The sequence below is a fragment of the Eublepharis macularius genome, chromosome 4, assembly GCF_028583425.1.
Source record: "Eublepharis macularius isolate TG4126 chromosome 4, MPM_Emac_v1.0, whole genome shotgun sequence".
In the NCBI taxonomy this organism is placed as follows: Eukaryota; Metazoa; Chordata; class Lepidosauria; order Squamata; family Eublepharidae; genus Eublepharis; species Eublepharis macularius.
Window position 1 is genome coordinate 86428192 of NC_072793.1, and position 16349 is coordinate 86444540.

Below are 16349 nucleotides of genomic sequence, written 5' to 3' on the forward strand. Positions count from 1 at the left end.
AGCTGGGCTGCTGGGGCTGGCTCTCCAGAGCAGGGTAAGCTGCTTTGAGTTCATTCTGCTTTATTTTCAGGAAATACCTGGAGATTTTTGGGGAAAGGGGCCTGAGGGGTGGGTATTGCCTTCTGACACACTTCCGGTGAGGTCAGGAGTGTGGCATATGCTAATGAGTTCCTGCAGTTCTTTTTCTACAAAATGACACCTGGAAAGAACCTTTTCTCTTTGTTAAAAACCAAATAATGAGAAAAGAAATTGTAGTAACTGAGATTGTCAGTCAAATTTTTAACCCACCCTTCCTCCCGAATGCTAAGAGCAATTTAAATCATTCTCTCATCCTCCATTTTATCCTCACAATCACCCCATAATGTTTCTTAATTTGTGAAGAGAGTAATTGGTCAAGGCCACCCACGCTGAATGGATTTGCACTTTGGCCTCAACACAACACCAACACTGACTGTTTCAGGATACCATCTCAAAATTGAGCTGCTTGAGGTGTTCTAGAAAAACAGAAACCATGGATTATCATATCTCTTTTCATACTTCCGGCCTCATTCATGGGGGTGGGGGGAAGCCAGCACAGAGCATTCAGGTGATGTAAGGCCAGGATGCTCCCTCCTTCTTCCATTTTTCTTTGCGATGCTTGGAATGGCTCCTTAACATCCTGCCCTGGCCTATGCAGCCCTGACCTGGCATACACTTTCATCAAGCATTGCGTGCTGGAGAAATAGATCTTGCAGACAAACTGTAGAGAATCCATCTCCTGGGAAGTGATCTTAAGAAGGTTGTATTATTTTTCTGGTATAGAACCCAATCTGGATTGGCTTTGTACTTCCTTGTAAGCTGTTGTAATGGTCAGCATGTTCTTTCTTTCAGGCAACAGGCATAAATGGGTTCCACTGCAAATAGACATGAAGTCTGACGTGCCCAGAGACAAAACTGCTTCTCGCAACAACAGACAGAATGAGCAGCACCGGCATCCTTCTAACAACCGTAGTGAATCAAAAGGTATGGGTGGAATGCCTTTTTAGGTGGTTAAAAAAAAAAAAGTAAGGCTGTGTTTTTGCTTGTTTGACTCATTTTTCCAGGGCATGCATAACTCTGTGCAGAATCATCCCCTATCTGCATGTTAGCAGGGTGTTACAGTAATATAAATTAAAAGTACTTTATAGTAAGCAATACTAAGCAGTACAAAGCAATACACTTGTATTCTGTGTGAACGTTTAAACTTTGCACGAACTGTCTGTTGTTTTTTTTTCAGAATATTAGGTAACCAAAACAGGTGTCCTTTCATCCTTGACAGCTAATTAAAAATAGTGGACTCTGTCTAGATTAATGTTCCTTATCAGAGAATAGACCAGTAGTGATCTACCAACTTAACTCTTTCTGTCATTTCTCACAGCTTTATAGTTTTGTTTTGCAAATTGGATATAATGTCATTTTTTTTTTGGCTAATTAGAAGGTTATACAATAGAAATTATGAATATTCAATGAAGCATCGAACCAATTATAGTTTGTTTATGCTCTTACATGAGAAGATCTTAGATATTTGCATGAGAACCTATAAAACATGCAAATTCAGATAGCATGTTAGAATTCTGATTGGAAGAAATCTAATGAGGATCTAGGAGAGAATTTTATCTTTGCATTGTATGCTATGGGAATCTTAATGCATTTCATAGAAACTTTGATATTTTAAACTTAAGAGTTACTTAGGAAATGTTAGCAAACCTAGTACTTACTGCCTTTCTGTGTTCTGTTTTTGTAGGATTTATACTAATAACTGTATATTTTGATAACTTGCTTCATTAAGAAACTAGGGTGCATTTCAGTAAAAGGAAATAATAAACTCTAGAAAGGTGTCTGTGAACTTTTGATGAGAAGGGGCAAAGCAATAAAGAACCCTATATAAATAAATGCACTGATAAGCAGATTGTTCAAAGAGCAGTTCTATTTGACAGGTCTTGAACTAATTGCTGAAAGCTATCCAAGAGAAAAGATAAATTTTCTGGGATAGCAGAAGCTTGGAAGCTTAGTTAAGGTGCGGATCGCCAATTTACAAGGAGTATCTATTGCCAGTTGATAAATGCACCAGGCTGGTAGAGGTGCCTATTTTGAGTGAAATAGTTTCAGCAGCTGAGCTCAAGAAATCATTTGAATTTAACACAGTCTGGCTTATTCTTTGGCTATGTGCACAGTTAGAACGGAGGGAGTTAGTTTTCATCAGCATTCGTGACTCAGGATCTTAAAGCACAACATAACTGTAGATTCTTTATTACAGCACTTAGCCAATACATTTATCATAAAAAGTAAAATACATATTTTACGACCATTAAAACATGGAACATATGAATGTGTACGATTTAAAACATATCTTTCAAAATTTATAAAAACCAGAAATTCAGCATAGTTCTAGACAAGCAGCCGGAGTGGAGGCCTGCACTCTAATGGACTTTAACAACCAGGGCACAAAATTTTGCTATCTGGTGTAATGTTGTAAAATCTGAGTTTGACAGCAGTTTCTCTAATTTCTTCTTATCCGGATGTTCTGAGATACCTTCCAGAAAGGGATTTATAAGTCTCATATGTGCTTCCTTAAAGAAAGGACACCTCAGGAACACATGTTCCTGGGTTTCAACCTCCCCAAGTATACAAGGACATAGCCTCTCATTCCAAGGAATCTTCTTAAATCTGCCATCCAGAACAGCAGAGGGCAACATAACTGTAGGGGTATGTTAATCTCTTGACATATTTCTTGACCAATTCTCCTGCAGGTTGGCATCTGGATAACAAGCATGAACGGAATTGGCCGGATCATGATGAAACGTCCAGTGTCAAGAGTGAGGGTGCAGCTGTGCGTGGTGCCTTCAGGGGCAGAGGCCGTGGTCGGGGACGGGGGAGAGGGAGAGGAAGAGGAGGTACTCGCTGTACGTATAAGGGCATAATATGTTTACTTGCCATATTTTTTATTTAGTTGTTGGGTTTTTTTGACAACACAGGTGTATTTTTGTGCCTTCATGATGCTCAGGGAGGTGAACGTGGTGCTCTCCTTTCTATTTATTCTTGCAGTAATCTTGTGAGGTAGGTTAAAATGAAAGAGGATGACTGGCCCAACAGCACCCAGCAAGTTTCATGGCAAATGGGGATATGAACCCAGCCTTCCCCACCTTAGTCTAGCACTATAGCTCCTATACCTTGCCAGTTAATATAAGGAGCTGGCGGGCAGCAACGTTAATTAGTTAATTAATTAGTTAATTAATTAACATCATTTATAGTCCGCCTTTTTCACTGAGACTCAAGGCGGATTACACAGTATGAGGTTAATACAATCAGTATCAAGTACATTTCAATACAATACCATAAGGTAAACAGATACAAGTTTAAAAGACATAGCATTAGCAAGGATCCAAGACAGTAGAAAAAATACTGGAGCAAACATAATAAATTCTAGGACTAACATTAGACAACATGGAGTGCTGGTTGTACATAGGAGTACATATTTGAAGCAGCAGATAATATATAAGGCAAAAATAGTGATGAAGTCTATGATCCCCAACTTGTTAGTGAAGCATCTGAGACCCCATCCCTACAATACAGCCCTCTCATTTGAGTAAAAAGCCTTTTTGAATAGTTTGGTTTTGCATCATTTATGGAAAGCTAGGAGAGTGGGGGCTCTTCTGACTTCCTCAGGCAGGTCATTCCACAGGATAGGGGCCACCACAGAGAAAGCCCTTGTACGGGCTGCTGCTGACTTCACCTGTGTGCAGCCTGGCACCTGCAGGAGACCCTGTTCAGATGAGCGAAGTTGACGTGGAGGAACATAGGGAGGGAGGCGGTCCCGTAGGTATGCCAGACCAAAGCCATGAAGAACTTTGTATGTAATAACTAATACCTTGAACTGAGCACGGTAAATGATGGATAACCAGTGGAGCGACTGTAGGATGAGAGTGATGTTCATGTTCCTGCTCGCTCCTGATAACAATCGAGCTGCAACATTTTGCACTAATTGGAGCCTCCTAGTTAACTTAGATGGGAGGCCCACTGGGTGTGTCAGTGAGCAGATGATTTGTTTCTCTGAACTGTGATTCTTAATAGAATAATTGTATTTGATTCACTAAAATAAATGTACCATTAAATGCTAGAATTCCTTATCTCAGTGTAAACTTACTGAGGATGTTCAGTGCTACTGGAAGCTATGATAGTAATACAACAGAATATTTTTAATGAACAAAGCTGTTACTGAAATAATATATAAATCAGAAGCTTGGGGATCCCTGGAGTATAGAGCCTGTGCATAAGGGCAGCAGTGACCATTTGGACCTTGTTTTCTGTGCTGGAATAAAACTAAGTTGTCCTGTACAACTGCTGCAGTGATCACTCTTTTTGTGGGTACTTATGTTCCAATTTCACTAAAAATTAATTTCTTCAAGGGCCTTTGCTTGCCAGACTTGCACATTGGTGTGTAAATCTGGTCTTCATAAGTTGTGTATTTTGGACTCTGCGCTAGTGACAGTATTCAGTACAAAATGCCCTTAAGACAAGTACAGGTCATAGAAAAATCTCCTTTTCTGTTTTCTCTCTGCAGCTCACTTTGATTACCAGTATGGTTACCGGAAATTTGATGGTTCTGATGGTTCACGTGCTCAGAAATACACCAGTAATATCACCTATTACTTTGACAACATCAGTAGCACCGAGCTATATAGTGTTGACCAAGAGTTGCTCAAGGATTATATCAAACGGCAAATGTATGTAGAAATTCTGCTTTGGTAAAGATGTGGTTTTTTTAACCTAATGGCTCAATATCAAGATTTGTTGTTTCAGCAAACAAAAATGGGCGGGGACTGGTGCATCCATGCTCTTTCATGATGTGCATTACATTCTGCTGCATGTGTTTAGAGCAGTGATGGCCAACGATAGCACATAGGCTCTTGTCTGCCCCTTCTTCCCCTAACTTGGAAATGGAAACAGACAGTCATACCCTGTACACAGCTGAGATTCTGATAGGGGAAGCAAGCAGCCTTTGACATAAGTTACACTCTTGGAAACTTAGCCTACCTGATGCCAGTTTGGTTTAAGGTCAGAGATGGTAGTCTCTGCTTTAAGAGAGGAGGAGTGGTGGGGGAGTGGTGGAGGTATACTTATCTTTGTGGAGGTTCTGCAGCACGCCACTGCTCATTTGTGAAGAAGTTGGTTGCTTACCTTTCCGCTCTTACTATTAGTTCTGAAACTGATAGACTTAATTTGTGGAGATTGGCAGCCAACAAGGTATCAGATACCATCTTTTTATTCAAAAGGTAGCCTGGGTATTGCAGAGCCCAATTCTTTTCTGAAAAAGTTAGTCTTCTCCCTCATGGAACTAATGACATAAATGTTAGAGGAGGATCCATTACTCAAGCAGATAGTGGCTGAAGTAGTAGTAGTAGTAGTAGTAGTAGTAGTAGTAGTAGTAGTAGTAGTAGTAAATAATCTTGTACTTATATACTGCTCTTCTGGACAATTTAACGCCACACTCAGAGCAGTTTACAAAGTCAATGTCATTATTTTCCCCACAAACAGACACCCTGAGAAGTAGGTAGGGCTGAGAGAGCTCAGAGAGAGCTGCAGCTGACCCAAGGTCACCCAGCTGGCTTCAAATGGAGGAATGGCAAATCAACCCCGGTTCTCCAGATTAGAGTCCTACTGCTCTTAACCACATCAAACTAGCTGTCTAGTAGACAGTGTCCCAAGTTTACAAAGCTGTCAATGCCCAGCCCCCTAGTGGCTCGGCTCTCTTCTACCAATTCGAGGGCTTTCTCTGTAGTGGCCCCATCCTGGTAGAATGCTCTGTCCGACAATACGTGTGCCTTGCAGGGGTCATTTCGTAGAAAAAGAACTGCAGGAACTCATTAGCATAGCTCATTAGCATATGCCACACCTCTTGATTGGGCCAAAATGGCCATGATTTGGCTGCTGCTAGACGGGGGAGTATTCTCCCACCTGGCAGTGGCCCGATCAGGGCTGTTTTGCCCCAATCCAGGCCAAAACAGGCCCAAAATGCCTCAAAATGGCCATTTTGGGCACGTTTTAGCCTGGATCAGGGCCAAAACAACCCAGATTGGGTTGGTGCCAGGCAGGGGAGGGGTCCCTCACCAGGCATGGACCCAGGCCTGGTGGTTTTGATCCTGATCCAGGCTGAAAAGGGCCCCAAAATGGTAATTTGGGCTCCGTTTTGGCCCGGATCACAGCTGAAACAGCCTGGAACAGATCAGTGCTGGGCAGGGGAGGGTTCCCCCACCTGGCACCGCCCAGATCCCAGCAGTTCTGGCCTCAGTCCCGGCAGAAAATGGCCCAAATGTCCAAAAGTGGCCATTTTGGGCAAGGATCGGGGCCAAAAAGGTCTGTACCTGGTCGGAGCTAAGCAGGGGAACCCTTCTCTGCCCAGCACTGACCCAGTCCAGCCTGTTTCGGCCCAGATTCGGGCCCAAAATGGCCAAAAACAGCCATTTTGGGCCCATTTGAGCCCAAACCGGGGCCTAAAAGGCCAGGACCGGGTCGGTGCTGGGCAGGGGAGATTTCCCTTGACCAGCACTGACATGATCTGGGCCCCTTTGGCCCCAATCCAGGCCCAAAATGGCCGTTTGGGGCCTGTTTCGGCCAGGTTCAGGGCCGAAACAGCTGGGACCGTGTCCATGCCAGGCGGGGAAGGCTTCTCCCGCCCGGGTAGCAACCCAATCCGTGCCGAAATGGGCCCCAAATGGCCAAAAATCTCCATTTTTGATCCATTTCAGCCAGGATTGGGGCCATTTTGGGCCCGTTTCGGGCCTGAAACAGCAGGGACCACGTTGATGCCGGGCGGGAGTGGCTTCCCCCACCCGGCACTGACCCAATCTGGGCTGAAATGGGCCAAAAATGGCCATTTTAGGCCCGTTGTGGCCCGCATTGGGCCCGAAACGGCTGAGATCTGGAAGATTTTGGCCCTAATCAAGGCCGAAATGGCCCCAAATGTTTTAAAGTCAGGTGGGCGGGACCACCTGACTTGGGGGAACTACCGGAACAGCGTTCCGGTGCGTTTCCCCTAGAAATGAGCCCTGGTGCCTTGTGAGACCTGTCTAGGTTCTGTAGAGCCTTCAAGGTTGAACTGATCCACCAGGCCTTTAACCAGCCAGGATATTAGACCATGGAATCTTTCTGCTTGCTTTTTTTTTTTTTTTTTTACTATTGATTATATTTGTGGGGCCCCTTAATTGTAGTGATGTTTTTTAGTTTTAATATATAATATTTATTTATTTTTTAATTACCTTGGTCAGCAAACAGGGCATAAAGGACAAGGAAGGATATGAAATGTTTTCTTGTACCCAAATAAATACATTTTGTGCTACCTCGTGTCTTGAACAGTACCAGTGGGATCTTCTCTTTCACAATGAATGTTGTGGCAATAAAGTATTTATGTTCCCTGTGGTTCCTTTTTCTCTGAGTGGAGGAAAGGGGATGGAGCACCTAGAAAGCTAAGCATGCTTACCTTATAAAACAGCATCTGTGTGTTGTAGTCAGAAGCATGTCTCCATCTCTCGTTCTCTTTACTGTATTTAGAGAGTACTACTTTAGTGTGGACAACTTGGAACGAGACTTTTTCCTGAGGCGGAAGATGGACACAGAAGGTTTCCTTCCTATTACCCTCATTGCCAGTTTCCATCGAGTACAGGCCTTGACCACAGATGTTGGCCTTATCATTAAGGTAAGAGATTATTGCATGTTCCTTTATGGTCATCTTTTGGCTTCAGTGCTAGGCTGTCAGACTAGGCTTGTTTCAGTGTCCCTGTAAGACTAAATGGATTAGTGTTGAGCTACCAGCAGTAGGCCATGGTATGTCCTATCAAGTTTTCCATGTTTTTAAGCTTCCAGGAAAAAAATCCTTTTAAATGTTAATCAGTAGAAGAGGTTTTATTTTTTTTATTTAGTCCTTTCCGCTTATTCCCTCCCCTGTTCCTTTTTCCAAGGGCACAAAACACATGTCTCTGGCTGCACAGCATTTGTGGTAGCACATCAGGCACTCCTCCAAAGTACCAAGGTTGACAGCAAGATCTTATCTTTCCAGGCACTGAAAGACAGCAAAGTGGTAGAGATTGTGGATCAGAAGATCAGGAGAAAGGAAGAACCAGAGAAATGGCCTTTACCTGGACCTCCCATGACAGACTATGCACAAACTGACTTCTCCCAGCTCATCAATTGCCCAGAGTTTGTGCCCAGGCAGAGTTTCCAAAAGGAGACAGGTCAGTACTATGGAGGCAGTATGTGTGAACCATTTGTTCCTTTGTTCAAGTGAAACAACTTACTGAAATAGCTTACTGAGTCTTAGACCAGGAATCCATTGTGTCTCCAGTAGTTGGGAATAGTACCTCAAAAGTGTTCAAAAAAGCTAAGTAGAGTCTGCCCTATTCATAGCCTCTGGCCCTCTCTAAAAAAGCTAACTTGTGGATGCCTGAACATTCCTTTTATGAATGTTCTCATGATGCAATAATGTTGTATTGTTTGATGAACAGCAGTTACTGAACAGGGCATCTTGTTATCCTTCACCATGAACCTCTGCTATTTCACTGAACTAAAAATAGTTGTTTCTTTCTACTTGCCAGCATCTCTTGGTGCAGATGGTGGATAATCTCAAAGCAGCAGGTAGTAGACTCTTTAGAGGTGTAGGGTGGTTTTGAAAGCTTCTAGTCCTGGGATCCTAAACGATCAAGACAGAAAGTTCCACAGTCCAATTCATGAGTTTGTTGGTTTAAGGATATTTTTCTTGGTGTATATCTATCTTGCTTGGTTGCCAAGAAGTGGAAAACTCAGCTAATAGAAGGGAAACATATCTGAAACCCTAATGAACCAGAGTTCTTTCCTGCTCGAAAAACATTATTTTGTGAAAAGCTAAGAGGATACAATCTATAGTTAGTCCTTTACAGATTAATATACATTAAGTACTATTAAAACATACAAGAAGCAAAGCCCTCCAGTTCATCTCAAGTATTGTGTTGGTTTGTGGGAGGGGGACATCTCTACTCAGGAGCACATATCTCCACAAGCCACTAACATGAAGCTAATCTTTATTAATACCTGCCAAGGTTACTCGTCTACATGTACAAACTTCTAAATTCTATTGAAATACATGTTATAGAATCTGCACCTGGGTCTCCCCGCTCTGCCAGTCCCGTGCCAACCAAAACAGAGGAAGTTAGTAATCTGAAGACGATGCCTAAAGGCCTTTCTGCCAGCCTGCCAGACTTGGATTCGGAGACATGGATTGAAGTGAAGAAGAGGCCTCGGCCTTCCCCAGCCAGACCCAAGGTAGATGGTGAATTATGTTGTCCGCCATTCTCAAGTATGCCAGACCGTCAAATGGTCAAATGGTCTAGATAATTAGCTGCAAAAGACCTGAAATTTTGAGAAGATTCATGTTCGTGTTTTTTATCTTAAGCCTTGGTTGTATTAAGAATGCTATGTGGAAGCATGCTCCATCTCAGCCATAGTGAAGAATCAAAACATTGCTATCTTCTGAGGACTAATCAGATGTCTAAGCTGTGATTTTATGTCAGTACAATGCTTCAGACTAACATCTTTCATCTTCCCTGGAGGGTCAGTAAATGTAGTGTTACATAATATCACCTGGCAATGGTGTGGGCTTTATGTTGTCAGTTAGGCACTGACTTTTATCATCTTGAGGGTCAGCCTGAAAACGCACCAAGTTTTGCTGTTTCAGACCCTAGTTTGGTCTCAGTGTAATCAGTTGTAATCAGTGCCCCATCAGCTTTTACAATATTACCTGTTTGATTCCAGAAACCAGAAGAATCCAAGATGCCTCAGAAGCAGAAGGACCAGGATGAACCTGAAGAGTTGGACTTTCTGTTTGATGAGGAAATGGAACAGATGGATGGCCGTAAAAACACCTTCACTGATTGGTCAGATGAGGATTCAGACTACGAGATTGATGACAGGGACGTGAACAAGATTTTGATTGTGACACAGACACCCCCTTATCTGCGCCGGCACCCAGGGGGAGACAGAACAGGCAACCACACATCCAGGGCAAAGATGAGCTCAGAGTTGGCCAAAGTGATCAATGATGGACTTTATTACTATGAACAGGATCTGTGGACAGAGCAGTTTGAGCCAGAGTACTCTCAGATAAAGGTGAGAACCAGAAATAATATTTTAATGCAAACTGAAACAGGTGTGATTTGTACTGGCTTTAGTCAAGGAAGGTGTACTTATTGTTAAATCAGTTGTATACTACAGTATCACAGTCTAAGGTGGCTCAGAACAACATACAAATTATTTATAAAGTCAACCTATAATCAGTAAACAAAGCTGAAAACAAAATACAAAACCAACCACTATGACAATAAAATATTAAAAATGAAAACCAGCGATAGCAACTTAAGAAAACAGCATCCAGTTGAAACCATAACGTGACTGAAAAGCAAGGTGGAATCAAAGTCACACACCAGTTAACAATTTGCTACCTCAGTGCTTTCACTTTCCACTGCTGCCTCCTCCAGGACACTTGTGTTTAGGACTTTGTTTTCATGTTGTTTGCATAAGCCTTCCCACACTTGGACTGTCATATCGTAACTTGGTCATGGGTTGAAACCCTGTTTGTGTACCCCTTAAAATTGCCTGTAGAGGCTTATACCTCTTTGGGAAAGGGAAAACTGGAGGCACAAAGGGTCTATGCCATTAACTGATGCATCAAAAGAGCAAACCTACTGCGGTAAAATCAAAGTCAAGGTACCAAAAGCACTTGAGCAGTTTTCTACAAAACCTTTGTAACTAGTAACACACAACCAAAACTCACAACACAGTCATCAGTTCTCCAAACAGTTCAATAAAGTGGTAATGGAAAATTCTTCCTTCAGTCTCTTAAAGGATTCCAAGAGTCGCAGGCAGGCGAGGAAGCCAACTCCCTGGCTGGAGATCCTGCAGTGGAGATACGAGATGTGCTGTGGGAAGGTCCCAGCTATCAACAGCTCAACAGGGCGCAAGCTGGACTCCTGTTTCGGTGTTGCTTTTTCAAAAGCGTTGACAACCAGCAAACATGTTCATAATTAATTCCAAAGACAAATACTTCAAGGACAAAATTCTCCTCTCTACTCCCATATGAGAGTATCTCCACTGCAGGATCTCCAGCCAGGGAGTTGGCTTCCTCGCCTGCCTGCGACTCTTGGAATCCTTTAAGAGACTGAAGGAAGAATTTTCCATTACCACTTTATTGAACTGTTTGGAGAACTGATGACTGTGTTGTGAGTTTTGGTTGTGTGTTACTAGTTACAAAGGTTTTGTAGAAAACTGCTCAAGTGCTTTCAGTACCTTGACTTTGATTTTACTGCAATAGGTTTGCTCTTTTGCTGTTGCCATTACTACGTGGTGCCCTTGTTGTGTATTTCCTTGCGATTAACTGATACATAGCTAGAATTTAGGAAGCCTGCTATTCCATGTTGAGGACATCTTTGTTCATAATGCTACAGAAAGATCATGCTTGAATATGGGCAGGCAAGTGAACTCCCAACATTGTGATGATGTGAACAGGTGTGTTCTGTTCAGTTCTGCTAGCCCTATGGTTACAATAGCTTAAGTCTTCTTCTCTCCTCCCCCCCTCCCCAATACAAGATGAGTTGGAGGTTTCTTTTTTAACAAACCTCCACAGAGTATTATCAGTTCTTTTAACGATCCCCAGTGTGGTCTGTAAAATCTTCAGGAATTGAACCATTTTGAAGATTAGGAGTTTGAGACAAAGGGTCTGATTTTTGCATGACAGAGCACCTTGGCCTACTCCTTTCCTCTGAGTTAGAAGCTCCAACTCCCCTCACACCTCTTCTATGTCCTACATCATAGTAAATAGAGCTTAATTAGTCCTGGAATCTATTCAGTGCTAGAGATCAGCTCTAAACTGTGATTTTTTTCTTTTGTTTGTTTTTAAATGGCTTGAACACGCAAAATACTTGGGAGCTCTTGCAGTGCTTTAGTGCATGCAAAGACCAGCTGCAAACCACAAATCCAGGTTTTGAATTATGGTGCTAGCTAAGGCTAGACATGGGTAGCATTCTGGTGGCAGATACCTGAGATGGGAAGCTAAGGTTGTTGTAAGGCCTATGGGTGTGTACAGTATCTGACTCTCAGCAACTCAACATAGCTGTTTACTTAAGTGGACGTTGTACAGAAAGGTGTTCAGGATAAAGAAGTGGATTTTTATAAGTTACATGCTGATTTGTTGGAGATAAACTATCTCAGGAAGAAGCTGAGGAAGATTTGTAGAAGAATTACCTATCACCAGAGGTATATTCCTTCAGTTGTAATTTGAAATAAATGTCCGTGAAGGTCCCTTACTAAGGTACCCATATATAAACTCTGCTTCTGAATAAGATGTATTAAATTCCTGTGGCACTGCCTTGCATTACATGACCTAGATATTGTCTTCAGATTTCATAGGCACTTTCTAAGCATACCCTATTGTTGTGTCCTAGTTGACTTATTGCATACTGCATGGCTAAGATTCTTAATGACACTTTGCTTTCTCAGCTAAAGAAGCTTTGGTTGAGGTGGGAGGTGAGGGATGTTCATAAGATTTCGTGATAGAGTCAAAATTAATTGGCATGTGGATTTTGATGTTGTTGGAACTAGAAATTAGAGTGCTTCTGTGATGGACTGCATGTGTTGAAAATCCTGGAAGTGCTGTACACATAGCAACATGACTATTAAGGGTTGATCCCTTACAGAATCAGAGAGCTGTCAGTGACAGGCTACTTACTCCAAGGGATCTGATTGTGTAGCATGAGCTTGAAAGAGGAGGGGCTGTTTTCAGTCTTAGGAGAGTGGAATCCAGTGTGAAAAGATGGGAGATGGAGTCCTAACAGAGAGAGAAGTTTTAAGACGGACAGGAGAACTGGGGCAAGTTGGCAAGGAGATTTGGGAAGTGAGTGAAAACTCTCAAATGGCCAAGGAAGGGGGAATAGATCTTCTAAGGAGAGGAGATTTTCCATACCTGCTCAAACAGGGAGGTAACTCTGGCCCTAGTCAGGTGTGGTTGGAAACTGCCTGTGGAAACAGTCAGATTCAGTTAAGGACTGAAGGAAAGCACTGTTGTGTGGGAGAAGGGGACTGGGGTACTAGAAAATAGGTACCAGCATTCTTGACTCCAAAAGTAACACAGAATACTAAATGAAAGTATACCAGAGTGCTTAGGGAAAACAGGGCAGAAAAACCTCAAAACAAATGTATTTTTTATATCTGTGGAGAACGTAAGAACGGAATACTGTTCATGTTCTGATTTTACCTAATAAATTTTCAACCCCTGATTTCACCTGACCTCTCTCTTCTAAAACAAATAAACTTGTTAGTTACGCCTCAGGTGCCATTTCTGTTGTTTAAGGAGGAGGGAATGTCATAGCTTCAAGAATAACTTGTAATATAAATTGTTTTTCTTGAGTTTTACCCTAGAGAATTTGCTTTGTAGTAGCATTCTCTAAAAGTAGAGAGACATTGGCCAGCAGATAAAGTTGTCATATGTTTCAGGGATGATACCACAGATGTGGAGAGTGGGATCGTTAGGCATGCATTCCTTGTGGCCGTTTATGATCAGTGTTTCCAGATTAATTAGGGAATAATTCTGATTGTATTGCCTTGTTTCCAACCCAGGCAATCAAAAGTTGAAGAAGTCCTACGTTAGTTAAGAGCAGGGTGGATTTGATTTAAATCACTAGTCAGTAAGACTAGATTTAAATCATGGTTTTCTACATAAAGGCCATTATTTTCTACATAAAGACTCCTCACACTTAGCTTCTTGTGCAGATCTGTTCTACTCCCAACAATCTTCTATTCATTGATTTTTTTGAAACTTAGCACTTAAGAGGTAAGGGGTTGGTTCTGTGTACAAAAATTTGCAAAGGAACAATGGGATTAAGGTCTTTTTCTCAACTGTGTGTGTTTATTTTATAACCTTTTTGCTGTGAAGAAGAGACGTGTGATCTCTGCAGACACAAATTCAGTTTTGAGAACTGTAAAACCAAGCATCTGTGGTAATACCTTCTAGATAGAAACATTGCCCAATAATCTTACAGAAACCTCTGAAACATTGTGAGTGGATTAATGGAATTTGTTTACCAAAAAATTGAAACATTGCTTGAATATACTAATAAACTAATACTATAAACTAATCTTTCATGATGATAACCTTTGAACTATAATATATCTTAAATAGAAAACTATCTTTAGATAGATTTTTCCTCAAAAAACATTTAAAAAATCCGATTTAAATTGAAAAAATCATAGATTTTTATCCACCCTGGTTAAGAATGTGTGCCAGCTCAGGTTTATGTGTTGTAATTTTCATTTTGTGTACAAAGTGCCATCAAGTCCTAGCTGACTTATGATGACCCCATAGGGTTTTCAAGGCAAGAGACATGTGGAAGTGATTTGCCATTGTCTGCCTTTGCATAGCAACTCTGGACTTCTTTGATGGTCTCCCATCTAAGTACTGGCCAGGGCCAACCCTGCTTAGCTTCTGAGATTTGATGAGTTCAGGCTAGCTTGGACCATCCAGGTTAGGGATGTAGCTTTCAGTATGTATGCCAGCTACTATAAAAAACAGGACAGAAGGTATTTTGTATGTAAATTTTGCAGCACAGAGCTTGATATTTTTATTTTATTTATTTTTATTTTATTTTATCGTATTTGTATTCTGCCCTCCCCGCGAGCAGGCTCAGGGTGGATAACAGCATTAAGAACATTTAAAACATTCCATATAAAACATTTAAAAGCGTCATACAAAAATATAAAAAAATAGCAGCACTCTTTTTCCTGATGGCAGCAATACAGTTAATAACAAATAATGCAACAGTACAATTGAACATAGCAGCAGCTTAAGAACAGTGGTGGGCAGCTCTCATAGGGAGCGGGGTAGATGTTGTATCCTCCAGTCAGCGGAGGCCCGGCCTGAGAGCCAAGCTACAAGTGACACCTTACACAGGTTGGACACTTGTCAGCTTACTTCTGACAAGCGGTACAGCTTGGCTCTCCATTACAGCTGCAAGACCAGGATGCCTACATTTCCCATCAAAACTTGAGGGAAGCTGACAAGTGTCCAACCTGTGTCAGGCGTCACCTGTAGCTTGGCTCTCAGCCATACGCCTGGCAGAACAACTCTGTCTTACAGGCCCGGCGGAAAGATAGTAGATCCTGCCGGGCCCTGGTCTCGGTAGACAGAGCGTTGCACCAGGTAGGAGCCAGGACTGAGAAAGCTCTGGCTCTAGTCGAGGCCAGGCTGGCCTCCTTGGAGCCAGGGACTGATAACAATTAGCTATTGGGTAGTAGCTGTTGTGTATCGCTTTATTTGAAATCCTTATGAACTGGAAAAAGCAGGAGTCCTTAAACCAGAAGTTGGACTGTTGATATTCTTTAAAGCACTGCTGGCTTGGTGGTTTCATTCTTTGCCTTGCCATCTTTGGTTGAAAGCATTTAATTTTTACATTCCCTTTTTCCAACTGCAGCAAGAAGTTGAGAACTTCAAGAAGGTTAACATGATAAGCCGAGAGCAGTTTGACACTCTGACACCAGAGCCTCCTGTTGATCCAAATCAGGAAGTCCCTCCTGGACCACCCAGGTTCCAGCAAGGTAGGAGGCTAAATCCACTGCAGCATGCTGATTGTATCTTTAAACCCTTTCTAGCTTTTGACAGAAATGTTCTCAGCTTTCAGAAGCCTATGACCATTCAATCTACATTTTTGCATTTTCTTCTACTGTTCCTTTTTTCCAGTTAATTACTGTTTACATATCTACATCCGGCAAGGTGGGGAGGTCCTCCCATATTTTTTAGTGCTTTTTTCCCACTGGGTTGTAGAAGGGTCATGATTAAAAAATATTAATTAGACGTGCTTACTATTGGCTTCTTTATATCTTCAAGAAGTCACTTGGTAGGGATTGGAAAGAAGTTACTTTTGTTGATAGGGGTTGGAAGATGTATGCTGTTAAAAGCAGAAGGATGCAGGCTTTTAATTTGTAGCAACTGTTTTCTCGCTTTAGTTCCTACAGATGCTCTGGCCAATAAGCTCTTTGGTGTGCCAGAGCCTTCAACCATTGCCCGATCTTTGCCAACAACTGTGCCAGAATCCCCAAACTACCGCAATGCCAGGACTCCACGGACTCCTCGCACGCCTCAGCTGAAAGATCCAACGCAGACGCCCAGGTTTTACCCAGTGGTTAAAGAAGGCAGGTTGATAGATGCCAAGGTAAGGCCTGCATACCAGAGACTTACCCTGTATCTACCTAGATGTGATGATGCTGCGAGGTGTTCGTGGCTCTACTTTTCTGGTCTATGCTGGTTTGGGGACTCTTGG

The 16349-nt window shown here is 42.2% G+C and overlaps 1 protein-coding gene across 3 annotated transcripts in view; it reads left to right on the forward strand.

Annotated features, from left to right (window-relative positions):
• The window catches only part of LARP1 (La ribonucleoprotein 1, translational regulator), a 114057-nt gene that overhangs the window by 84896 nt on the left and 12812 nt on the right, over positions 1 to 16349 (forward strand). For 2 of the 3 annotated variants that reach the window (XM_054978113.1, XM_054978115.1), the window contains exons 5-13: positions 871 to 1002; positions 2769 to 2921; positions 4580 to 4742; positions 7567 to 7711; positions 8072 to 8246; positions 9140 to 9309; positions 9799 to 10152; positions 15504 to 15627; positions 16036 to 16241. In XM_054978113.1, the coding sequence (XP_054834088.1) occupies positions 871 to 1002; positions 2769 to 2921; positions 4580 to 4742; positions 7567 to 7711; positions 8072 to 8246; positions 9140 to 9309; positions 9799 to 10152; positions 15504 to 15627; positions 16036 to 16241 (1622 nt within the window). The remainder of the gene's footprint in view (positions 1 to 870; positions 1003 to 2768; positions 2922 to 4579; positions 4743 to 7566; positions 7712 to 8071; positions 8247 to 9139; positions 9310 to 9798; positions 10153 to 15503; positions 15628 to 16035; positions 16242 to 16349) is intronic. The other variant, XM_054978114.1, reaches the window with a different exon arrangement.